Source organism: Pleurodeles waltl, chromosome 7, assembly GCF_031143425.1.
Source record: "Pleurodeles waltl isolate 20211129_DDA chromosome 7, aPleWal1.hap1.20221129, whole genome shotgun sequence".
NCBI classification, from domain to species: domain Eukaryota; kingdom Metazoa; phylum Chordata; class Amphibia; order Caudata; family Salamandridae; genus Pleurodeles; species Pleurodeles waltl.
Window position 1 is genome coordinate 226202960 of NC_090446.1, and position 27683 is coordinate 226230642.

The following is a 27683-nucleotide window of genomic DNA, read 5'->3' on the forward strand; positions in this document are numbered from 1 at the left end:
AAACATTTTTGCGTCAGCAGACTTTTACAGTCATGTGTAAATCGATGCAATGCTTTGCTTTGTGCCCTGACGGAGCATGCGTAAAACCGATGTAAATAAAACCCAAGTGTGCAGCACGAGCTGAATAGTATGCCAGGCAGTTTGTACAGGTCGCACTTCTAGAAAAGTTACATATTTGTAACACATTTAATAGTAAAAGTGACATAAGTGAAAGATACACGAAGATGATGAGGGCGCCGCTTTCCATCTGTGGTTTCACTCTCGCAGCTATCCTGGGTTGCAGAACTGTCTTTCTGTCAAGTGCCATGAGATACAATTAACTTGTTCTCCAGAAAAGAGTTCACTATGCTGCTGACAGAGCCTGGCAAAGCTGCGCCCGGCCTAAATTCCCCATGCTACGGCAGTCCCCCAAAGAGGCAAGGGCATTTAGTGGGGCATCAAATCAAAAGATTGTTTTTTGTAGTTTCTCCTCCTGCATTGATTTCCTATTTTTATTAATGGGACAAATTCTACACAACTATTGACCAGATGGTGGTGAAAATGTCATCACCGATGAAAATGTATCTATGCCAATCATATAGCCAAACTGCTTGAATATAAAATTACAGACCACCTTTAGAATGGAAAATTATAAGTACATTAAGAGAGTCTCCATAAACTCAGAAGGGTAACGCATAGGAAAAAGGGAAAGTGATAAAAAAAAGGTTGGGGGTAGAGCCAGACTAATCGAGTGAAGCTGATGTGAATATTTAGGATTTTCGAAAAAAAAGTTGCTTTTTGAGGTCGGACCAATGTGTCTAGAGACAATGATACAGCAGACACTTTGTCTGCCATGTGCTGTGTTAGGACTACAACAACACTGCCTGGAGGAAGAGAAAGGGATGGACACGCTATTGTGGACACAAAGTATGGACATGGTATGAGAAAAATGATGAACTAACATACCTGACGCGCACTGCATTGCAGCACACACCACAAAACTCAAGAGAGTGAAGTAAGCTCCAGTCATGAGCTTGTCTGTGACTGAGAGACCACCTCTGCTGCCACACACAGTATCACGTGGTGTGGTCTGGTCCCAAAAAGCATACCTTGTGGCAAGAACCTGAAAAAGGTTTATAGTTGTGCGGGAATGCTGATACATCTTCTAGACTATAACTACAACCTGCGCAGAAGATCTAAAACTGTTGAAATATCCTGCTGAGATCAAAATGATCATTGGGAAAAAACTGACACACAGGTGCATGGGTCAAAGACATCTGAGGTCACCCTGGACACCCAGATATGAACCATTATGGACGTTTGTGTAGATTAAGCAATTTTCTACGGTGGCATCAGTTTTGTCGCTGCTCTGTGTGCAGTGCATTTTTAGCAGTCAATATTAGATTTTGCTGCAGAAACATCAAAAAATCCACAGCCTTGCCATTTTATCATTTTATCTGTTGGCTTTGCTCCAACTCTGTAGTAAATTAAGACTTTTAATTTTTCACACTATTATTTCTAGTCTAATCTTGCAGTTGAGGGCGTAATTGATTTTGCAACACATTAAAGTGGAAAATCATCTCCAGTAAATGAATTCAGGGATAGGGGTCTTTGCGTGCATTGCATTTTTACATTCATTTCCTCATAGCAATTCCCCGTCTTTCCCCAAGAAAGAGAAGTCCAATACATTGTCATGGTTAAGTAGTTAAACCCAGCACATCTGCAGTTTCATACCGAAACACATCTGCCCTTGAATTCATTTTTTCGCGGAACAAATGCATTTTTGCATCTAATAGGGAGCAGAGAACCTGCCTTGGATTAAGCTGGGCTCTGGAGAAAAACATTTTAAAATGTGTATTTCTTACACTGCGTGATGCACAAACAGTGGAAATACTTACTGAATAAATAGTTCTCTTTGGAACATTCATAATAGAGCCAAGGAATCTGGTAAGCCAAATAAAATTGGATCAAAGTTTGTAGTCTTGGTTGTTTCACGCTGTTTTAAACATTACATAAGATTAAACCACCGTTCTATAAACATATTGTTGGAGGTGTTTCTCTGTCTACTTCGCCCCAGTTTTGTCAAGCGGAGTGAAGAGGTCCCTGTAAACAGTATCACACTATGGGGGTTATTACAACTTTGGAGGAGGTGTTAATCCGTCCCAAAAGTGACGGTAAAGTGACGGATATACCACCAGCCGTATTACGAGTTCCATAGGACATAATGGACTAGTAATACGGCTGGTGGTATATCCGTCACTTTACCGTCACTTTTGGGACGGATTAACACCTCCTCCAAAGTTGTAATAACCCCCTATATTTTCTAAACTCACTCTTTTGATTGCTCAACCAAAGAAACATTGGCACAGCCTTCGAAAAGCTCCGGTGATAGCCCGCAAGGGTGGTACAGGTGATGCAGAACATAGACAAATATATGGAGAAACAAGCTGGGTTCACCGATGAGAAAGAGGTACCTACCTAGTGTTTATTCACTGGGCGATAAAAACCTTAATAGCAACTGAGCTATAACAACGGCATGGCCAAAAAGACAGAATCCAGGCAACTCATTTACTCAAAATACCTAATGTGTATAAGATGTCTACAGGTCTGACAAGTTCTAAAGACAGAGCTGCGTCACAAGAGAAGTAGTAAACTTCCCACTATGGAATTTACACCAAACATAGATGTCCCAATAGTGATGCCAACTGAGGATGCCAGTGGAGAGATGGAATCCCACAAAAACATGGCAACTCAACATCACACTCACACTACCAGCGCTTTGTAGTATAATTTTCGATACTTCTTGACAAAGGCAGTGCCCTTTGAAGGCAAGGTGATAGGCCAGACAAGCAAAAGGCCACCGAACACCAATATATTACCTACGCATTTTTCTAGTCACCTGTAAGCATTCGCTTTATGAAGTTAAACCCTTTACCTAAAAATGTAGGCCGGCAGATTGCAGGCAAAGCCTCCATAGGCAAAGGTAACTACTGCCTCATCAAAGGTCTTTTTTACTACTCTGGACTCCATTGTATGAGGCACAACCCCAGGCCATACACTTTCATACACTGAAGATCTGCTGTAAGAAAACAGTCCCATATGCGGACAACAACAACGTCAGCAGATCACTGGTACGCTAGTGTAATCCACTTCTAGTTGGCTTCCACAGTTTCATGGCCCATAAATTGTAGGGTTTTACAGAGGCTGTTGCCTTGCCAGAGTGCACAATGAGAGGATAGATCTTGATTGTTTAGATTTGGTGTTAGTCAAGACCTTTTGATTTTACTAGACCTACAGTATATAATACATTTAGAGGGTCTTTTAAAAAGCTCTCTTCATCTATTGATCTGTGGTTGTGTCATTCATATTTTTCTTCCACCCTCTACAGCATGTATCAATCGGTCAACGCACTTCAGCCACTGGCTACCACTGGCTACCAAGTGGTGGTATTCAGCTCTTTTACAAGAAGCATCCACACACTAAATAGTTCCCTTCAATGCCTAGGCAATGGCAATGCAAGCTCGTTCAGACCCCAAAAAATGTTTTTTTCAAAATTTTTCTAATATTGGTGTGGTTTCTGTAGCTGTCACAACAAAGTTCCATACAAGCCATCACAAAACAAAACATGCATTGACAAAGCCAAAAGGTTGGCAGCCAACTTCATACTCATTAGCTCTGCCAATTCTTCTTTTATAGGTTCATTTTTCTTTTCTTATTTGCCAGGCCATAGTTACTGCACGTGGTGCACAGGGACTATAGTCTCTATAATCCCTTGCACTCTCTAATGCAAGCCTGATCTCATCTATCTCCTTTAATATTTGTCCTTCACACCTTAAAATTCGAAGAGACTGATATCTGAATCCCTAAAACAAGAATAAACTCCTTGCTCCCATGCCACAAAAACATCCACCGGTTCAAAATCGGTATGGATGAGTTAAAGGACACAGATCTTTAGTCACTTGGATGTTTCTGACTGACTGACTTTGAGTGGGTTCTTGGCTTATTACATGGTACCCAGAAGCAGATGGTTGTTCGAGCCATAATACCAATGTGTAGTTAGAGAGGGCAAAACTGCAATTTAAGCACCCACGGGGGATTATCTGTGGGTTATAGATGACACGTGTTGTAGATGAGCATTGACGCTGTTGTGAGCTCTTGATAGTCTTCAACATTATGCTTTGATTTCACAGTCTCAAGAACAGACATATGTGTGCTCGCCGTCCGAGGCGATCTGCTTACCACCACTTAGAGACACCCAGCTGCTCGGTCAGCAGCTGAGCATTTCTGGACTATCGCCATACGCCTCATCTGTCCACACAGCACTTGCGTCTATACAGCTAGGCTCCATTCGACTGAGCTGGCTACCTACTGCATCTTTGCACGAAAGGTCACTAACGCAAACGGCTGCAATTGCCCACTTCATAAAAACGTGCTAACTTGCCATAGAGCTGACTGCAGGTTGGATGTCGGCAGGATGTATACGACTGGAGGATTTGGTAGGTGGGCATGTCTGAGGAACATCTGTGTGTGGGGAGTAAGGGACTTGGGTGGACCTGTCCACCGCTGAGACCAGGTCCTTTGAGAATTTGTCAAAAAAGGAAGTTGCTATCCTGTGGCTTGTTGTAAACAATGTGGTGGGCGCTGGGAAACCCCACATGCTTTAATGTTTATGGAGGGAACAACGAAAGTTGAGTGGGAGTGATTCTGTTGACCATATTTTCCTCAAAGTGAGCATTTCATAGCAACAGAAAGGATATTTCATACCTTTTCTACGATATCATTCACTGCTGTAAAATGCTAAAAGGGAATAACATAAATCCGTGGAAAACTGAACACGATATTTAATATATTTACCTGACAAACAGTTATTATAGCTGGGCCATTAAAGAAATCACAGAGCTACATGCAAATGTTTCCCTGCCATTTTAGGATTCAGTGGGTGTATGTTGGCCTTAATCCTTACTATGTTGCCAATTGAGTTAGTTTGACCCACAGGTGGGCCTGTTACTGAATTGTCGGCATTAGAGTAGTTATGTTTCCCAGGTATGTAGCAAAAAGTCTAAGAACTATGTGAGAGCACATGTGGTGCACTTGCTATGAATGTGACACTTCAAATAGCTTTCAGTGCCCCAAAGAAAAAAATAATTGTATTTCACCAAAATACTTGAGCGTGACCTTGAAAAATACAACTAACAATTTTATGTATAGCTTTCAGTGTACCCAGGGAGTAAAGGCAGAATTCCAGGAATCTATGAAAATTCACTGCTTCCAATTGTTATACCCAAATCCAGGACAGCAACACTGATTGTGTGAGCATTATAATACTTCGTGTAAGTCCATTACGACACTAAGGGCATTATAGTTACTCGTGTTCTTTAGAAGACCCACAGCAAGGGCAGTGTTGTATGCACTAACTGACAAGAAAAATGAAAATGATATTCTTGTGAGTTTGGTATGATTGGGGTGTGAGATTCCCTGCGGTGATAATACTTGTTTGTGAATTCAGGTTTCTCTGCTTTCATCATTTCCCATACCTCGAAAACAGCAAGGGAGACGAAGGGCCCAATGTAGAACTCTTGGTCTTCTAACTCAATTATGAGTCAGGTGAACTGGCAGTTTTCTGATGGTGGAGCCAGTGTTTTACTCCGCCTGCCCAATGGCAACCGAAAAATAAAATAATAATCTCACACCTGGAAGGAACTTCATTATTTTTTTGTTTTTCAGAAACAAACTCCTGCTTTTGGAGTTTGGCGCTCGGCTAAAAGAAAGAGGCCGTGAGCCAAACTTTCATTGCCTTTCGGGGTCATCCATACTATGCGGTCTTCTGTTCAAAAGTTAGGTGGACATAGGCCCGTATTTATACTTTTTTTAGCGCCGCATTTGCGCCGCTTTTTGGCGCAAAACGGCGCAAACCTACAAAATACAATGGCATTTTGCAAGTTTGCGCCGTTTTTGCGTCAAAAAACGACGCAAATGCGGCGCGAAAAAAATATAAATACGGGCCTTAATGTCCTTCTCCACCCTAGTACAGGGTAACCACCCTCATACTATAAATCAGACTCTAAGATCCCATTTAAATTTTACTTGGTCCAATCTGTCTTTTGGTCACTTCCTTTCGAGTTGAAAGTCATACCACATCTTGTTGATTGTGTATGGGAAGTCCCCCTTCCCATCCATTACCACATTAATAAAGATTAGGTCTTCCGATTTTATTGCTTTTATTTTTTTTTTACATTTCCATTTGTCTTTAGCCATACTTATGTTTTGCTCACATTTTCATATTTACCCATTTATTTCGCACATAGTGTAAAAATGAAGCTGCTACGTGTATATTTCCACATTTACTTAACCAAACAAATGTTAACTCATGTTTTAATATCCACTATGTTTTAGCCATTTATATTACAATACATTTGTACTGTAGAACAGCTAAACCAGTTGTATGGCTGTAGTTATTTAAGCTTCAATAGGAAATCCATTTTCTTTGTTAACTCCCCTACCTGTCAGTATGCGCAGCTACTGACTTGCATGCATCATTAACAATAGTGAAAATCATCCAGAAAACCTATTTCCTGTTTTTTGACATCTTTAAAAATAAATACAGACTGCAAAATAGTCTGTTTGCTGCCTGTATTTATCTGTAAAAGTCAGTAAAAATGTAAAACTGGGAGCCTTGATAAAGTTACATATCACCTGGATCAGTGATGTTACACTTGTGGGTGAAAGAACAAATACCCCCATGAAACATCAGTCTATAGAATGAGATACAAGCTTCAAATCAGAGGAAGAAAAGAGATTAATATACTTGCTCACGAAAATAGTGTGTGCTGGGTGCCCGAGCCAGTTAGGTGGTGTCCAACCTAGAGCCAGAGGAGCAAGATCCATACAGCCCTGCCAAGTGTCATTCATCACGCATTTTCAGTCATTTTCCCGAATTACCACAATGCCTGAGATTGTCATGCAAAATCCTGAACTGCAGTAAAACCTTATATTTACAGTTTCTCGCTTTGCTAGGTAAGCTCTGAGTAATGTTTATCAAAGGCCACAAGGTGGCGCAGGTGTACAACAGGAGGTATAGGATTCTCAATATATTACAATATTCATATAGTTCCCTCGTCTTCATCTTGATTTTGCTTTCGAGAAACTGTCACTCATAGTCGTTGAAATGTCACTCATAAGAACCCTGAAATTATGAAAGTGCCACGCATAGCAATCCGAAACCTTGGCAGCTATGTCCAATTTCATACAATGAATCTAAAAGGACCTCACTTTCATAGGTAGAGGTTATGTTAAAAGTCTGTCGCGGATTCAATTTTCCTAGGTCTGCAGTGGGCCTCTCCAACTTAGCCTCTAACACAGGCTCTGCTGCCAGCGTAGTCGAGTGGCTGCTGAGAATTATTGCTGAATATTTGTAGAAAAAAATTGGGAGACCACATGAAAAAAAGGGAATTGTACACTTGATAAAGTGAAAAGTGGCTACAGCATCCCTTGTCCTCCCAGCGTATGGCTACAGTGGCTAAAGCATCACTTGTCCTACCAGAGTCTGAAGGCCATAATCAAAAGAAAGATGCTCATGAACCATATGAGCAGATGGCGCCACAACCCTCGATAAACCACACCAACAAAATGAATGGATACAAGAACAAGTATAACATGTTGGCACTTCTAGTGAGACCAGTGTTAAAACCAACATTAGAAGAAATCTTTGTACAAAAAAGAAAGAACATCAGTTCTGTAAAACTTTTATTCATGCATCCTTAATGGTTTCAGCCTCCCAGGGTTTCAGCTTCTATCGAGGCACACATAAAGACGGTCATTACTAGAGTGAAGAGGATGGAACATAAGGCTAAAACTATTCCTGCAGATATGCAGGGCGATCATTATAATAACTGGTGACCCAGCAAGCTATATTAAAACTACTGTACGACTTTTGAGAATCATAGAAACCTAAATTGAAGAGAAATCTAGCTTGAGCCAGGAGATGAGATATGAACATTGGCTAGTTCCCTGGGTCTCGCCTGAACACCACTGCAGAGGTGCACTCGTAATAGAGGTTTTAAAAGCTGGACCGAGGCGTAAATACTGGGATACACCATCTAATACGAACCTATTCCCACCACAACTCTCTGCCTGTAGTTGTCAAGTTGTCACGGTAGTGTGCGTCCCTCACAAACTAATACCATTTTTGGTGCCTGTAGACTCAATAAAAGCAGTGAGACGAGAGTAGGAAGACGGAAAGGCCGAGCTGGAAAGCTGGACACTGTTCAGGGGCTGCATGAAGATTAAGGGCTTAATGTAGAGTTGAAGGTGAAAGGCAGATCATAAGATTTTTCAGAGAAGGAATGAATTCTGGAGATGAATGCAGAGGAACAATATCATGGCCCACACTATCACCACGATGGAGGAAACTCCACTGGTGGATTATCCTCTCAACTTAACGTTTCTTCCAGAAATCGGGAGAGTTTCTGTTACCACCGAACTCTAAATCAGGACACAGAATTGTTGAAGGGTGTTCAGCATGAAGGGAAGAGGCCCAGTACCGACACCACCTGTGCGTGAAGTCACGGTCTCTGGGTGGGTCTCCAGCAGAGGTGCCCTCCTTGTTTTTCATTGTTTTTCTTTGCCTCCCAACACACTTGAGCTCCAGGAAGGGGGAAAACCGGAGCTTCAAACAAGCACTGACAATGTCATTCATTTTGACACTTGCATAGTGAAAGTATATTCTCAAGCTCAGATAAACAAATAACACAGGCGTAGGATGGCCAACAGCAGTGCAAGCTTCTCAACAAACATTTCAAGGAGCACAGCCAGGCGCAGGCACAATGTTCCTTCACACATAGAACACAAGTAAAAACAAGGTTTCTGCTATGATACAAGGTACATCATGTCAGCTACGCCACAGGCGGCAGCATGGAAATAAGAAGTCTTATTACTGCCTAATTTAACAGTTCTCAATTTATCAACCTCAGAAGGATGAAAGACCTGTATTTAAGGTTATGATCGTCACGTCACACAGATACAAACGGTAAACACTAAGCTTGCTGAAACATCTTAAACCATAAATGCACATGGCAAACTATGTTCTTATTAACAGAATATTAGGGAAATGTAATCAAAATGCCCTTAATAAGGGGGAAGCATTCTGAATGAGCAGGTGTTATCTGGTGAAAACTGTATCCGACCCTATCACGCCAAACTCCACATTTGAAGACTTGTACTACCATCTGGAAGACATCACCACGGATGAAAGAGCCACTGTGCTGAGAAAATCAGGTGGGGTGAAGCCACCAAGTGGAACATATATGTTCCATGCAAAGTGGAGTGGCAATGAACAAGGTTAGCTTCCATTTATTAGAACATGGAGTGAAGTAGAGGATGTCAGAGAGGTTCAAAGGGAAAAGAAATGGAACACAGACAAGAGGAGGGGACAGAGAACCAGGAGAGTGGGGGTCAGAAGCACCAGTAGCCATTTCCAATAGCTGCCTATCCTGTTCCAAAATGGTGGCGTGCATCTGCATAAAACAAATCACTATGCTATGGTGAGACACAGTGCATTGTAATAATGGCAACAGCAGGACTACTTTGCATTACAAGAAGGAGGCCATGCGTCCAATCGATTATAATCACAGATCTCCTGTTCTAGAGACACCACTATGTCTACTGGATGCACCACCAGGTGCCAAAATGTTAAAATGTCCGACACGCCCACAAGAGCGTTGTGCTCCTCCTCGAAGTGAACTTAAGGTGCTCTGAGCCTTTTGCTATACTCTTGTATTTCCCCTTTCACTAGTATAGATCGACTATTTTTTTAGAACTAATAAGTCGGGCATTCCTTGAGATAGAAATAGGACTAAGCGTTTGCACCTACTGTGGATGTTGAGGTATTACAATGTACCAATTACATGGGCATAATCTACAAATCAATTTAAAAAAGAAGCTACATGCAATAAAATCAGAAAAGTGCTTTCAGAGATTTTGGATCGTTCTATTTCAAAAACATAAGGTTAGCTCACATTCATTGTTATTTGTTGTGCATTCTATGACGTGGAGTCCTATATTTATAATGGTAAAATAATACGACAGGTACCAGAAAGCTGGCTGATGCCTGGTGCCACTCTACACAGACCTAGGTTTGCGTACTATGCCCTTAGCTTTGCCATGCTGGGATGAGTTCCGGCGATAGCCTCGTGATGCAGTAGATACTGGTTCACCCCGAATTAAAGCCTGGACGAATGAGGAAACAGAGCAGGTGACTCTTTCAAGGATATAACTTCTGTTTCTAGTGTGAGAAGGGCAGGTGGAAGCTAGGGTTGTGCAACATTTGCGTGATTGTTTTCTATGTAATTAAGTGAAATTTCGGCAAAATGACACTTGTCTATGAAAAATGCAATTCAGTCATTTTGCGCTATATTTTAGTGTGAAATGCACCCTCACATCAATTATTTGGTGCAAGAACACAGTTAAACAAAGTACCGTGAACCACAGCCACACGTGATTTGACTTTTAGGTGCTTTTGCTGTAAATTTTTACCTCAAATGGCACTTAACTACACATAAGGTCTTAATGGTATAATGTAAGGAATTTTGTGTAACAAGCGTAATGCTGGCACAAGTTACATTTCACCCAGTGAAAACATGAGTACTATACTGTCACATAAGCACTCACCCGCCCCTCTGTAATAACCGGAACCCGTATTTACTTAATAGAAAATGAATAGATGCTGAGACAGACCTTGAAAAACTGGGACTGTCCGGGGAAATCTGGGAATTCTGGTCATTCTAACAATCTGGATTTTTGTCCCCTTCAAAAATACTACTTTTATGCTTCACTCTGTATTCAGGCTCCTCTGCTCCGTCCACACGCATACTTGGGTAAAGGGGACACTGCAAGCTTACTACATCCCATTCAGGGGCCTCCTTTTACCATTCAACTTCCTGATCAACCAATGATCCTTCATGAATTGAAACTTGGTGTTAGATCCAAAGGTGTTCAGGGACCTAAAGTGCGGAGCGTCCACAACCCTAACCTGAGACCTGAACTCCTGGCCAGATAACCCATCTGCCGTATTACGATTCCATTATAGCCTATGGAACTTGTAATACCGCAGACGAGATATCCGTCATCTTTGTGACAGAGTAACTTCTCAGCCAAAGTGTAAATCAGGCCCTTCGTCACCCGCAGTTCAGGAAACCACTAAACACTGAAATATTTAGACTTGCTTTCAACTCTGTGCAAACTCAGGGCCTGCGATCGGACACAGTTGCTAACCCATGTGACTGGAATTTAAGATCTCATACTCCTTCCTTACAATCCTTCTGGAGCATCTTTTTAAAATGTATTTCTATTGTCTTTCAAAGACAATACAGATCAAGTCTTGGTTTCACCACTGGTGAGTGTGCTTTCAATTTTAATGCCTCAAGTACAGGAAACATATTGTGCAAAATATTCATTAAATATCTTGGTACTCCTCATTGCCCTTGTAACTTCTGAGCATCTTCCCAGGGGCATAGTTTCCATTGGTGTAGCAGGTGCAGTGGCACCGATACCCAAAGGCCTGAAGGAGGCACTGAACCTGATTACTGATGTATATCACAGTTTAAACAGCGTTCACGTGGCCCGTTTCCTTACTTGCACTAGGGCTCAAGGCACACTTGCTATGCCATGCCACGCCACACCACTGTGTCTTCCCGTGCATATTCTGTACGACAGGGTTACAAAGTGGCTGTTCCACGCAAGGCATATTTGTACCATCTTTCTGGACCTGCTCGGTGCTCTGAAGTAGCCAAATGGCTACCCTCAGTGCTTTACAAAATCTCTAAATAAATAATGGTACTTTGTGTTTTTACCGCCGTTTTAGCTTCCCTTGATATCTGCATTCGTGAGCACACGGCGGTGAGTTTTTTTGGTTGCCAGAGAAGCAGAGCCCTTTCACAATGAAGCTTTCTTTTCCATGACGCAAAGCTGGGGCCCCTGCAAAGAAGTACTTTTAAAATAGAACTCGACAGCTTAGCTCAATCCTATTGTGCTGCAAAGCTTGAAGCGCATGCACATTAGACACGCTAATGCTTTAGAATAGGGTCCTCTAAACGTTCCAGTAATTAGAGCTACTTATATCCAGTAAAATCATCTCGAGCTACTAATTTTTTTACCTCAGTACAAGGCTGCCAGCAGTAATGTAAAAAAGACTTAGGCCCTGATTCTAAGCTTGGCGGGAGCCGCCAGAAGACCGTACCGCGGTCAAAAGTCCGCGGCGGTCATTCTGGGTTTCCCACTGGGCTGGCGGGCGACCGCCAAAAGGCCGCCCGCCAGCCCAGCGGGAAACACCCTTCCCACGAGGAAGCCGGCTCAGAATGGAGCCGGCGGAGTGGGAAGGTGCGACGGGTGCAGTTGCACCCGTCGCGAATTTCAGTGTCTGCAAAGCAGACACTGAAATTCTTTGTGGGGCCCTCTTACGGGGGCCCCTGCAGTGCCCATGCCATTGGCATGGGCACTGCAGGGGCCCCCAGGGGCCCCACGACGCCCCATACTGCCATCCTGTTCCTGGCGGGTGAACCGCCAGGAACTGGATGGCGGTATGGGGTGCCAGCAAGCTGCGCCGCCATGGTGGATTCCCATGGGCAGCAGAAAGTCGGCGGTACACCGCCGGCTTTCCGCTTCTGGCCGCGGCTGTACCGCCGCGGTCAGAATGCCCGGCGGAGCACCGCCAGCCTGTTGGCGGTGCTACCGCCGACCGGCTGGCGGTATTTACCGCCAGGGTCAGAATGACCCCCTTAGTCCATTTTGAATGCTTTTACAAAGGCTATACATAACAGCCATATCTTCAATGAGCCTGGCACCAGCATACTAATATTAATGATAAACCTCTCCAGCACTGCATGATTTATCACTCAAATATCAGCTTTAAGTATATTTTGAAAAGTAGGAGTTCTGAACATGCACACATTTTCATCTGGAATACACACTTTTCAATTTTGGTATACATATATTAATTCAACCAAGTAAAGCTTCTAACTTAGTCGGCTGGGTTGCACAGAGAAGAGCTACCTACAGGCAGCAGGAAAGCAACAAGTAGCTCACAAGCTACACATTGGAGAAGCCTGCTTTAGACCTAATAAGAAAGTTCAGATGTAAGTGTCCACAGACGTCTGGCACTGTGGGGGAAGTGCTTAACCTCGGAAGCTTTTTGAGGTTTAAGATCGCACTGCTTGCTGTGCAGAGTCCCTGCGATCAGGCTTCTATTATCACCGAATCTAGTCAAGCAAAACATGCCCTGTCATTGCTACATATTAGTTACTAAGGAGCTTTTCACGAAGCACATTTTTAATCTAAATTTGTCATAAAATCTCCCATGCGTATCAGCTTTTAAATTATAAGGAATGAAAGAATGCTGCAGACAAAAAGGCCTTTTGAATCTTTGAAGCAACCTGCTCAATGCACCATACGATGAGGCATTTTAAAGTATATCCTGTTCTTGACTTTATTGCCGAGTTGGCTTTTCAAGTAATTTTTCCCACAGCACTGACTTGCTTACATTCAAAGCACCGTTTCCCAACCCTCCCAGCTCATAAGTGCTTAGGTCATTAAGAAAAATACACAAAAGCTGGAACCTAGTGTAGGCACTAAATACGATTGAAGAGGCAAGATGGGTGTAAGTCATTGAAGAACTGTGACACATAAAAATCATTGAAGAGTTGAGACAAGTAAAACAAGAATTGCAAAGCCAATTGGTCTCGCCTGTACAAGAGCTGTTGGCTTTGGCAATGTGGTTTGCCATGTTGGACACTAGTGTAGCTGAGGTGCAGCATGGCTAAAAGTTAGTGGCGTGGAGTGTCAAAGAGTGGTGTAGGGGAATAGAGTGACGTAGAGTGGATTTGTTTGAGTGTCGTAAAGTAGAGTAGGAAAAGTTGAGTAGAGGGAAGTAGAATTCAGTGGTTCAGTGGTAGAGGCTGCCCTAGAGTGGAGTGGAATGGGGTGGAATAGGGTGGAGGGTTGGAGTGGATTGAGGTAGTGGGGTGCATTGGATTGGAGTTTAGTGGGGTGGATTGGGGCGGGGTAGAGTGAAGAGGATTGGACTGGGGTAGAGTGGGGTGGATTGAATGAAGTGGGGTGGATTGGAGTGCGGTGGATTGGACTAGAGTGGGATGCACTGAAATTGGGTGAGGTGATTGGATTGGTGTGGACTGGAGTGGGGTGTATTAGCTTGGAGTGGGTAGATTGGAGTGATAGAACTGGGGTCAGGTGGGGTGGATTGGATTGGTGTGGGATGGGGTGGAATGGAGTGGGGTGGATTAGATTGGACTGGAGTGGGGCAGATTGGATTGAGTGGGGTGCAGTGGGATGGATTGGGGTGGGTTAGGTTGGGTTGGGATGGTTACATTGGAGTAGGGTGCAATGTGTTAAATGGCGGTGGGATGGGGTGGACTGTATTTGGGTGGGTGGATTGAAGTGGGTGGATTGTACTGAGGTGGGGGATTGGATTGGTGAGGGGTGTATTGGATTGACTCGATGGGTTAGAGCGGGGTGGGCTAGATGGATTGGATTGGAGTGAGGTGGACTGAACTGGGATAGGGTGAGGTGGAATAGATTGGGGAGGGGTGGATTAGAGTGGGGTGGATTAAAGTGGGGTGGATTGCACTGTGGCGGGGTGGATTGGATTGGCTTGGGGTGGGGTGGGGTGGATTGGATTGGAATGGGGTAGGTTGGAGTGGAGTAGGCTTGACAAAGTGGATTGGAGCGTGGTGGACTGAACTGGGAATGATTGGATTGGGGTACAGTGGGGTGGATTGGATTAGAGTGGATGGAGTGGATTGAAATGGGATGGGGCTGTGTGGGCTGGAGTGGGGTGGAGTGGGGTGGATTGAGTGGGATGAATTCCACTGAGGTGGGGTTGATTGGATTGGTGTGAGGTGCATTGGATTGAATGCGGTGGACAGGAGTTGGGTGGAGTGGGGTGGACTGGAGTGGAGTGGGGTGGATCAGATTGGGGTGGATCGACTTGGGGTGGGGTGGAGTGAATTGGAGTGGATTGGATTGGATTGGAGTGAGGTGGGTTGGTCTGAGGACCTGATTTAGATCTCAGCACAGGAAATACACAGTCACAACCATGATGGACATCCCTCCTACCTGTATTATGATTCCCACAGGATATAATGGGATCATAATACAATGGACAGGATATCCATCACATTTGTGACAGAGTATTTCCCTCTGCCAAGATCTAAATCAGGCCCTGAGTGGGGTGGATTGGTCTGAGTGGGGTGGATTGGATTGAGTGTGGTGGATGGGATTGATTGGGTGGATTGGATTGGGGTAGGGTGGACTGGGGTATATTGAATAGGGGGTGGTGGATTAGATAGGGATCGGCTGGATTTGGTGGAGTGGATTGGACTGGGATGGAGGAGGACTGACGTGGTGGTGGATTGGACTGGAGTGGGTTGGATTGGATTTAAGAGAGGTATATTAGACTGGATTGCAGTGGGGTGAATTAGATTGTTGTGCAGTGGATTGTTTGGAGTAGGATGGATTGAATTAAAGTAGTTCAGAATTAAGGTGGTTTGGAGTGGGGTAGATTAAGATGGTTAGGTATAGGGTAGATTAAGTGGGCTGTAGTCGACTGGAATGGAGTGTATTGGAGTTGGATGGATAGGGGTGGTGTGGGCGGATTGGATTGGAGTGAGGTGGATTGGGTTGCTAGACTTGATTGGAGTGGGGTGGGGTGGATTGGACTGGAGAGGGTGGAACTGATTGGAGTGGGTGGATTGAGTTGGACTTCATTGGAGTGGCGCGGTATGACTGGAGTAGGGTGGATTTAAGTGGGGTAGATTGGTGTGGGTGGGTTGAACTGGAGTGAGGTGGATTGGATTGGAGTGGACTGGAGTAGGGTGGGGTGATGTGGATTGGGCGAGGTGTGTTGGATTGAAAATGGATTGGGGTGGATTGATTGAGGTTGGGTGGAGCGGACTGGATTGGTGTTGGGTGCACTGGACTGGAGTGTGGTGGATTATGGTCGAATAAAGTGGGGTGAACAAGGGTAGAGGGGTTTGGTTGGATTTTATTGGATTGGACTGGAGTGGGGCAAAATTAAGTGGGGCTGATTGTTTTGGATTGGAGTGGGTTGTTTGGGATTAGAGTGAGGCAGATTGGAGTGGGGCAGACTGGAATGGGGTAGGTTGGGGTGGCGCAGACTGAAGTGGGTCAGATTGTTTTTAATTAGAGTTGGCTGGCTTGGGGTGGGTTGAATTGGTGTGTGGTGGAGTAGTGTAGTGTGAATTGGGCTGGATTGGATTGGAGTGGGTGGAGTGGGTTAGTGTGGGGGATTGGATTAGATTTGGGGCTGATGAGAGTGGGGTGAATTGGGCTGAGTTGGGGTGGAGTGTGGTGGATTGGATTGGGGTGAGGTGAGGTGGATTGAACTGGAATGGGGAGGATTGAGGTGGGGCACAATGGAGAGGGTTGTATTCGAGTGGGGCAGATTGTTTTGCATTGGAGTGCGGCAGATTGGAAAGGGGTGGATTGGAATGGGGCAGATTATTTTGGATTGGGTCAGGACATACTGGAGTGGGCGGATTGGAGTGGGGCACGTTGTTTTGGATTTGTGTGGGGAGGATTGGAGAGGGGCAGATTGTTTTAGATTGGAGTTGGGCAGACTGGAGTGGAGTAGATCGGAGTGAGACAGATTGTTTTGTATTGGAGTGGTGTAGATTAGAGTGGGGCAAATTGAAGTGGGGCAGATTGTTTTTGATTGGAGTGTAGCAGATTGCAGTTGGGCAGACTGTTTTGTAATGGAGTGGAGCCGATTGGAGTGGGGCAAGGTGTCCTGGATTGGAGTGAGGCAGATTTAAAAGGGGCCTATTTTAGTGGGGCAGATTGCTTTAAATTTGGGTGGGCAGAGTGGAGTGAGGAAGATTGGAGGGGACAGATTGTTTTGGATTGGAGTAGGGCAGATTATTTTGGAATGGAGTGGGGCATTTTGCTTTGGGCTGTAGTGGGGCATAATATTTGGGATTGGAGTGGGACAGATTGTTTGGAATTGGTGTGGAGCAAATTGTTTTGGATTCAGGGTGCGCAGACTGGAGTGATGCAGGTTGAAATGGATTGGATTGGGGCAGATTGTTTTGGATTGAAGTGGGGCAAATTGGAGTGGAGCAGGTTATTTTGGATTGGAGTGGATTGGATCGGTGTGGGGTGGACTGGAGTGGCGGATTGGATTGGAGTAGGGTGGATTGGGGTGGTGTGGGGTGGATTGGATTGGAGTGGGGTGGATGGAAGTGGGGTGAATTAAGATGGAGTGGGGTGGATTGAATTGGGGTGAGGTGGATTCGATTGGAGTGCGACATTTTAGAGTGAGGCAGATTGAAGTTAGGTGGATTGTTTTGGATTGGAGTGGGGCAGACTTGAGTGGTGCAGGTTGAAATGGATTGGAGTGGGGCAGATTGTTTTGGATTGAAGTGGGGCAGATTATTTTGGATTGGAGCGGGGCAGATTGGAGTGGGGCATATTGTTTTGGAGTTGGCTGATCTTTTTTTGAGTGGGATGGATTGGATTGAACTGGAGTTGGCTAAATTTGATTGGAATATACTGTGGAGGATTAGACTAGAGTGGGGTGGATTGGGTTGGTGTTGGATGGATTAGACTGGAGTGGGGTGGATTGGACTGGATTAGAGTGGTGTGGATGGGAGAAGGGTGAATTGGGATGTAGTGGGGTGAGGTGGATTGGACTGGAATGGAGAGGATTGGAGTGGGGTATATTAGAGTGAAGCGATTTGGAGTGAGGTGCATGGTTTTTGATCGGAGTGAGCAGATGGGAGTGGTGCAATTTGAAATGGATTAGATTAGGGCAGACTCTTTTGGACTGAAGTGGGGCAGATTGTTTTGAATTAGAGTAGGGCAGATTGTTTTTGAGTGACCAGATTTTTTTGAGTGGGGTGGATTGGCGTAGAGGGGGATGAGGGGTATTGTACTGGAGTTGGGTAGATTTGATTGAGGTATTTTGGGGTATACCTAATTGGTGTGGGGTGGATTAGATCAGTGTGGGGTAGATTAGATTCCTGTGGACTGGACTGGAGTGATGGATTGGAATGTGTGTGTGTGGTGGATTGGATTGGAGTGGGTAGAAAGGATTGGAGTGGGGTCGATGGAAGTGGTGTGGATTGGGATGGAGTGAGGTGAATTGCATTTGGGTGAGGTGGATTGGATTAGAGGGAGGAGGATTATTGGGAGGGCGTATTAGAGTGGGCGGATTGGAGTGAGGTGGATTGTTTTGGGTAGGGATGGGGCAGACTGGAGTGGGGCGGACTGGAGTGGGGCAGATTGTTTTGGATTGGAGTGAGGTGGATTGGAGTGGGACAAATTGTTTTGGACTGGAGTGGGGAGGATTAGATTTGGGCAGATTGTTTTGGATTGAAGTTGGGCCTATATTTTTAGACTTGAGAAGGGCAGTTTGGAGTGGGCAGATTACAGTAAAACAGATTGTTTTGGGTTGGAGTGGGCCATATTGTTTTGGATTGGAGTGGGAGACATTGGTTTGGATTGGAGTAGGGTAGATTGTTTTTGATTGGAGTGGGGCAGACTGGAGTGATCAGAATGGAGTGGGGCGAATATTTTTAGTTTGGAGTAGAGTAAATTGTTTTGGATTAAAGTGGGGCAGATTGTTTTGGACTGGATTGGGGAATATAGTTTTGGATTGAGGTGGGGTAGGTTGTTTTAGAGTGGTGCAGATTAGTTCGGATTCTAGTGGGGCAGATTGTTTTGGACTGGAGTGGGGCAGATTGTTTTGGATTGGAGTGAGAAATACTAGAGTAGAGCATACTGAAGTGGGCTGATTAAATCGGGGTGGGTTGCGAGGCTTGGAGTGGAGTAGGTTGGAGTAGATTGGATTGAGGTGAGTGGTTTAGATTGGAGTGGTGTGATTTGGATTGAGTAGGGTAGGTTGTGTGGGGGAAGGTGAGTGGATTGGCTTAGATTGTAGAGGGGCAGACTGGAGTGAACTGCACAATTATGCTTTAAAGTATCATTTTAGAAACTACAATAAGAAAGAAACAAATGTTGCTTTGCAATATTTATAGCAAGATCATCTTCATCTTTTGGAAACAGAGCCAACGAGCAAAAACAAAAGAAAACATGAATGCAGAGTGAGAAAAGACGACGTGGCAAAATAAAAGAACGTTAGCAATAGAAAATAAAACTTTGGAATTTTGTTTGCACTGCTGGGCCCTTTTTTGCCTGCCACACGCCTTCTGTTTGCAGGGCACTTGAAGTTAAAAAGAACTACATAGAACCTCAATCACACTGGGAGCAGAGGATGGGCACTGATTAAGTTGAATCAATCAGTGCTTGGTCCCTGCTCCACAGAGAGGAGCGGAAATGATGCTAGGCCTGCAATGACAAAACACAAGGCTGTACAGAAGAGTGCAAGCCAAAAATGGTAAGTAACTAGCGTACTTCACGCCCTTTACTGTTAACAATAGAGTCTGGCAAGCAAGACGCATGCACTTGCAGACTCAACCCTAAAAACGAGGGCTTCCTCGAAGATCTATTACACAAAAGAGCTCAGCCTGAAAGCTGAGTTTCCTTGCTCGATGCAAAAGGGTTGCCTCCTGTTTCTAAATTTATATAACAGCTTTATAGTTTATTCCCTAATGGGTATCAAAGCACTTTACATAGAAGTTAGAATTGGGTGCAGTGGCACAAATAACTGATTTTAGTTGTAAAGGATAAAAAGAGCATAATTCAATACTGCTGACAGACCTCACCTCAACTGCATTGCTCATTCACTCTGTTCCCCGCGATAGGGTACTTATCCACCAGGCCCCTTATTGACTCTACCCCCTTTCAAGCCTAGCCACTATTTCTGTCCTTCTTCAGGCCTCCTCACTCTGGCCCTTATTATCAGGGCCACAGTAATGCTGACTCAGGCGACAAAAGGATGTTTGCGTCCAACTCATGATTGAAAAATGTGAACAAATACCACACTGGCCCAGTTGCTTTCCCAGAACAAAAAATTAAACTGTCAAAATGTGTTCATGGAAAAAATGGCAGTATTGTGTGTCTCAGAACAGGGAACTATGCAGTGTTTCTGCAATAACATCTATAAATTGTACAGTGACATAGAAGAAAAATTCGAAAAAACAGTCACAGGAGCTAGTTTTCTTTCATGAGTAGTATATCAATGGTTACCTGATTGGTGGAGCTACGGGTTCGGTCGCAAAACAGTTTTGCAGGGGAAGATGCAGGCACTTGGTAAACATCTTTCGAAAGAGGCGGCGAGGATGTAGGTGTGTGGTATACACGGTCCATCTCTTCATACGTTGTTGTGGCAGTGGGTGATCGAGAGGCTGAGGGAACCTGGTATATGTTCTGCTGGCTCTCCTTTCCAATTGTGGAGCCATGCTGCACGTATGAAGGTGATGTGTCAACAGAAGAACTAGCAAGGACCTGTAGGCGATTAGCTGGGGCCAGCCCTTGCCGACCATGGAGCGAACAGTTCCACCATCCTTCGCTTCCCACCACATTCTGCTCAAGCACCATCAGGATGTCACCTTTGCGAAAAGCCAGTTCATCTGGACACTCAGCCTTGTTGTCGTACAAAGCTTTCGCCAACATGTTCTTTGAACAAAACAGAAACAAATGACACTAAGATAACAGTTAAGATCAACTTTGTATAAAACATTGACATTTTAGAAGGCAAAACAATGGCTTGTGACCACAAAGAAACACCATAAATGACCATTAGAATAACATTTAGGGCCTTATTACGAATCAGGTGGATTTGTCTCCTCAAGTGGGATGCAGCTCCATCTAATGATGACTTCCTGCATCAGATTTTCCTGGATGCTGGAACACTGGACCTGATTTTACCGACTGGTATGTCTGGCCAGTAAAACTGCATGAGGCTTTGGCTGCAACAGTTTCCAAGTCTTGTTCCCTGGTCCCGGCTGACCTTTTGCTCTGTCAAGCCTATGCATGCCAGAACTTTTATTTTTCTTAACTCCCCTACTTTTCATACCCCCTCCCTCCACAGTAGCCCCACGTAACCATGCGGAATTGCACACAGTACTAAGAGCTAAGTAGACTTCGATGCAGTGATTTCCAGTACCCGGAATTACCTAGACTGGCAAGTACCTCTGCACAGAATTCTGCCTATTCTGATTTAAAATCCTCAGAACGTCGAAGATCTGTGTTTGCATGGAATTCATATTTAATCTTTTATAGGAACACAAGGCAAAAAAAGTACATTTAAAATAGATACGTTTTTATACAGAAAAACAAAACTCAATCAATCAAATTAGAGACGTTCCCTTTTAAATTACAGAAGAGCAAAAACTGCAAAACACATGAAAACCGCTAATTAAATGTAAATTCTTAGTTTCTGATCATTTTGAAAATATTTTTTACAACTATAAATTGTGTCAGAGAACAAATCAAATTTCTTCAGACTCTTTAAAAAAAATTACACTAAATATAGTTTTCTCTTAACTTGTTCACACATGTTCTTTTTCGATTTTGTCATCTTTATGTGATTTCAATTTTCTAAAACGCAGCTGCTTTTTAACCAGCATTCACTAGTTCTGCTAAAAATATTTCTCTAACAAAATAGGAGCATTTCAGTACTATCTAACTGTGAATACAAAACACAAAAGAGAAGCTGTAAACTTCTTGAAGTGACAAGTGGTATTTTCAGGGTAGTTTAAAAAGAATCTGTACCAAAACAATTTCTGCTAAAACCTTATAATGCTGGTGACTTGGTTCCAAGTTTTTCCAGACAGAACAAAACTGTGTTCAACCACAAACAAAATAATGGCTTTTGCCTTTAAATGTACCACCAGTATGTTGATCAAAACCATTTAGAAGCACAGTCAATCCCTTAACCTAAAATCTCCATAGCTAACCCGACAAAGACGATTGACAGTCGCCTAATCCAGGATTATCCCTCAAAGAATGTCATGTTTTATCATTAGATCCCACTTAAAGGGGAAGTAATGGTGACAGCTTGACTACGTGATCAGTCCGACAACATTATCCAAGGAATCTGAGGATGGGTTGATGGCAGAAGACACTATTCGTAAACCCAAATAAATCAACTAGCATTGCCAACATTGACAATAGGAAAGTTGATGATGGCACTGCCTGTCACACTGTGGGATATAATTAGGGCTCCCGGTTTTTCGGTTTTACTCATTTTTACAAATAAATACAGACAGAAAATTATTTATGTTTTTGTCTGCGTTCATTTTAAAATACAGAAAACATGGAAAATAGGCTTTCTTTGGATGATTTTCTCTACTGTACATCATGAATGCCGGGTAAGTAGGAGAACAGATTCAGTGGTGGGGAAATGAAAAAAGACAATACATTTCCTAACTGAGTTTAAGTGTAGATCTGCAGTTATTTATGCTAATCTACAATGCAAGTGTTTTCGGATAGTGCTATTTCACTGTATACTGTTGAAACCTGTTAGACATTCAAATGCGAGTATACATTTATCAGTTAAATAAATGTTGAAAAATACCCACTGCAGCTTCAATTATAAAATACATACAAAATAAACATGGATAAATACAGGACAAATTATCAAAATATAAATATGGGTAAATACAGAGGGAAATGTCAAAAAAATAAATGACATAAAACCAGAAGCCCTATCTATAATCATCTACTTGACTGCTATAAGGTTTGCTGACGCTGTTCTTGCTGCCTTCCATAATTACAATAACTGCCTCTGATCGCTTTACTGATTTTGTAAATAAGTAAAATGCTTCTATGTAATGCCCTTTCCTATACCTATAATGTCTGGTACACCCAGGACCACTGAAATTATAGTGCAGAGGAGAATCAAATTACACGGCAGACCTGACAAAATTATGCAGCAAGAAAAGGAAAATTATGTGGCATAATGCAGGACATTTTTTGCTAGTACTAGCTCATTATATTGCCATTTGTACACGTCATCACTATCTGGAAAAAGGTTTTACTTCATTAGTACCAGTTTAGGTCTTATATACAAACAAAACAACAGAAAGGTGACCAGTCAACCTTTGCGATCAGTCTTTATGTGTCGTTACGTTTTTAGTAACTTTTGAACCATTTGAGCTAGATACATTTTTTTGTTTAAATCTGCATATTATACAGCAGATTATGATTAGGTAGCAAATGTAACAAATGATGGATTAGGTAGCAAATGTGACAAATCCATAATTATGTGGAAAATGCCATGGACAGAAAAACACATAATTCCAGTGGATCTGGGTACCTCCAATATAGCACCACAAATAAATACAATAATCAATTGGCGATTCCCACTAATATTAAAATATGTGCAAGTAAGAGGGAAAGGTGAGGCAGACAGTGTTTGTGGCATGTGTGATGATGAGGACAAGTAGGCCCAACCCCTTGCAGCACAAACCATTTGGCTGTTGGTTTACAGACAATGGAACTGTCTGCAGTTGAGGTAATTTTCCTGGAGTTGAGGTAATATGTGTCCATATGCTAATGTTTTTCGAACTTGTATATATGGTTCATTAGTAAAAAGCCTTCATTATAAAGTCGAGCACTGTAAATAAACGTTTTAAAGTCTCACTGCACTACTGACAGTGGTTCCAGTAAAAAAAAAAAAATTACACACGTTTGAAAAGTTTAACAATATGAGGCTAAGTATAATGCTCCCAGAATGCTCTCTGATGAGATGCAAATGTTTGCAGAAGATTGTAAGCAAGAGTGATGATTTTTTGCTTTCAAAATATTGTTCAGGAAAAAAATGCAAGTAGGAAAAAAAATTTTTTGCTACTTAGAAATTTTAGGTGCTATTTCTTTGAAGCGTTATTTAGTAAAATGTGTTGATGCATGCTAGTATTTCTGAAAAATATTCCTAATGGAAAATCAGTGTAACCCTTTTCAACAAGAATATGGGAGCATGAAAATAAACAAGCACTGGCAAAGCCAACCGATCTGAATAGTTTTTTTTCTTTCTTTTTTTAGTCTTTTGATTCCGTCAATGTGTGCCTTGTTTTGACATGGCTTTTGTAACACTTTACTGATGTGGGAGCTGCCAGGCACTCACCATTGGAACAAACACTGGCAAAAAGAAAAAAAACGTTTTTGGTCTCAAAAGGCACACATTGATACCAGTGGCGTAACAAGGGCCCCGCAGCCTGCCTCCAGGGGGGCCCTCTTAGGACAGCACCTGCCCTGAGTGAGTGTGAAGGTTGGGGAGGGGGCATCCGTTCTTTGCAGGGGGCCCCCTCCAGTTTCGTTAGGCCACTGATTGCCACAGCAGTTCCTGGCACTGAACAAAACTACTTTGTATGCCAATATGCTCCTTGTGAAAGAGTAGAATGTGATCACTCACAGTAAAGCCAGCAGATAGATAGAGAGAGAAACAGAAGTTTTATATAAACAAAATGTTTTTGTTATCGCCAGACCTAATTAGGGGCCCAATTCTTAAAGAAAGTCACTAAAGTGCACCTATGGTATATGTCTTTGAATTAGTGGCTTACAGAAGTAGACCAGGAAATCATACTCCTACAAAATATTTGTGAACTGTATTTTAGCACGAGCAAATGGGCATGTGTAGATGTGCTCATGTGAAAATCTATTGAGTGTTTACAAGTTCACTTTCCCTCTAAAAACTTTTTTCCCAACCCTGAAAGAACTTCTACTTCTGCCATTGTAAGGAGTAAATTTCCAACCTTTCTCATTATGGGAAAAGATTAGCGAAGAGCTGATGAAAATCCTTAAACCATGCAAGTTTGTAGGTTTGCAGAATCAAAGGCATTCCAGCCATAGAACTATTGCTTAATGCTTCCTCCAGCCCTGGTACATAGATCTGCGGAAAAGTGGCAAAATGATGAATTTGCTATAGCAGGGTTTGAAATTGCAAGTATTCAAGCCCTACAATAGTAGTCTTAACATAATCAGAGCTCTTATATAATAAGATTGCTCCCATAATGTGTCACCGCACTATATGGCACCAAAGGGACACATAGATTTTTTTACAGGACAAGCAGATTTAAGAAGCAAAGTAGATATTTTAATAAATTCCACACCCCTGTGTATGCACAGCACCTTCTGAGTTGTGCTGAGTTATGAGGGATGTTATGTAGCACTCACTGCAAGGGAATGAAAATATATATTTTACCCAATTGCAAAAGACGCATGTGGAGAGTGGTGCTGCAGGTCACCTTGAGGTTATCATGCATTCCATGCCAGACTAACTACTGAAACATGCAGACCTGTAGGGACTCCATATGTATTTTCTCCACATCTGTAACATGTCAAAAACAAAACTTTCCACTTCCAATTACTTGGGAACAAGTTGCTCTATTTTGTACCACAGGATCTTTTATTTCCTCGTGATAAATAAAAATGTTCTGAATATTTATCACAGGACCCGCCACCAACTAAATATATTGCGTTCATTGTTTAAAACCAAACTTCCTCAGTTTAAAAAAAGGCTGAAATACTGTTAATTCTTTGAGAACTATTTAAAGTATGTCTTGTCAAAAAATGTGGCCATCAGAAAACACACCTGCTTTTTAACTCTTTGGGTGACAATGGCCTGTTAAAGGATAAAAAATACAAACATACTCTGCTTCGTAAATGTGGGTGTTTATACTGAATTGGGTTATTCTTTTTGTTTCTCATGTTATATTAGTTATCTGCCTCTTATCTATACATTAACTCAGCCTTTGAACACATTTTTCTTATTCTCTATTCTGTTTAGCAATATATTAGAGTAATAAATAATGAGTAAATACCCTACGCTGAATAAGATGTTGAATCAGGTTGGACTTAAATCCTATTTCTGCTTTATTGAATGTTTATCATCTTAAAAAAGAATAATAAAGAGTTCTAATATGAAAAGTTGAACTCCCTCCTACCTTCCCGATCATACCTCCAAGTAATGAAGCAACTACAGTGAGCATTCAACACCCGCACTTGGTACCTTTCACTAGTTCCCAAAAGTAGGTGGTTCCCAAGGAAAATTCTTTGGGTCACCAGGTGTATCTTTGGGGCCTACACTAAGACACCTGGAAATCCATCTTCTTCGATTCCACCCTAATTGACCTCAGGTTGTAATCCGTAAACACAACAAACAACATGCCTAAACACCAGAGAGGATCTGAGGAGATCAAGACAATGAAATGGAAATTAAAAGCTGGCCTTGCCAGAATCGCCCGTAGACACACAACATCTTTTAATGTTTGTCGGCAGCCACTGCTTATTTACCAAAGTGCTCTGAACTGAAACGCAGAGCTAAACAAATTCCAAGCACCATCCCACAACACCTCTGAGCCAGAGCCACGCCCACTGCCAACAAAGGGAGAAGAAAAATCTCAGAGGGGAGTTCTGTTTGACGACGCTCTCAGACATATTGCAGATGTTTGCACTTTGTCAAGATCCATCTACTCACAAAAGATCTTGCATACGTTAGGATAACCAAAACACTTCCAAACACTTGCCTATTTAATCTTAGATGGGTGCCTTTGGTGTCACTTTTTTTTTATTATAATATTTTTGGAAGGTAGTGGGTGCAGATCATGCATTTCAATGAAGACTACGAGTAGTGCTTTCAGATAATCATGTGCTTCATATAAAGTCAACTTATAGTTGATGAAATGTGTTGTTTACTTCCCACTCAAGGCAGTTTGTTGGGCCTGGACAAAACAGTAAGTTGCCATTGTGTGAGTAAATCAACATTTTTTCAGGCTACATTTATGACAAGCATTTAATTTTAACAACTGGATGATAAGAGTGGCAAAGCCAAGACTTTGTAAAGGAAAGGCAAAGGGGAGACAAGGTTGGAAGTACCTGTCAAGGTTGTGTGCATATGGACTGACCCTTCATCGGGATGTTTCCACTATATGCAAAACACTAGCTGTCTTAGATTAAATAGGAATATGCAACACGAAAGACAGACACAAGATTGAAAAGTCTATCCAACGTTTGCTTGGGAACAGGTTGGTAGTAACCAAAATTCATCTTGTTCTGTATGGATGAGCATGGGTTATATGAAAAGCTTTGATATTCTTTCTCCAGCTTGAAAATGGTCACGTTTCCCATTTTCTTTCATTATTAAGGCCCTTGGACGCACATTTGAGAGGTTAAGGCTGGAATGGGCCTGGAATCTAAACAAGTGTGCACTGAAGATGTGGTGAACTATGGGTGTTCCCATCCACATTCGAGGCCCAGGTGCTGTTCTCCAATGTGATATTGATGTTGTGGTACTTACGGTTGCCAGGAGCAACAAAGGTCGCTTCGAGGTCAGAAATGGACAGAACAGTGTCAGCATGTCACGGATTTGAACCAAGCTTTTGCCCTTTGGCACGGGTGCTATCACTCATCACTCTCACAAGTCAATCTTATCACTCATCACTCTCACAAGTCAATCTTATTGACAACTCTATTATTCACCACTTTGGTCTACAAAGTATGTGAGACATTCCCATATCCGAGTGTTAAGGCTTACAGGTGTCAAGGAACAACCATAGAAGAGGTTGCTGTGGATGGTCCGTCTAGGAACTCTTGCTCAATATTTTTGTTGCATGTTGACTTCCTTCCTAGTGAATGTCTGAGCCATTGTAATTTTTTGTCGTTTTTTTCACATTGTTGCTATTAAATGCAAATGTTTTTCCCTCTTGTAAACAATAACACATGCTAATCTGTAACAAATCTTAAACAGGATTTCTCTGTTAAGAATGGTGCTGAGT

At 42.7% G+C, this 27683-nt stretch overlaps 1 protein-coding gene across 3 annotated transcripts in view; it reads right to left on the reverse strand.

Annotated features, from left to right (window-relative positions):
- CASS4 (Cas scaffold protein family member 4) overlaps positions 1 to 27683 on the reverse strand; it is a 124328-nt gene that overhangs the window by 31969 nt on the left and 64676 nt on the right. For all 3 annotated transcript variants that reach the window (XM_069243606.1, XM_069243604.1, XM_069243605.1), the window contains exon 2: positions 20155 to 20583. In XM_069243606.1, coding sequence (XP_069099707.1) covers positions 20155 to 20583 — 429 coding nt within the window. The remainder of the gene's footprint in view (positions 1 to 20154; positions 20584 to 27683) is intronic.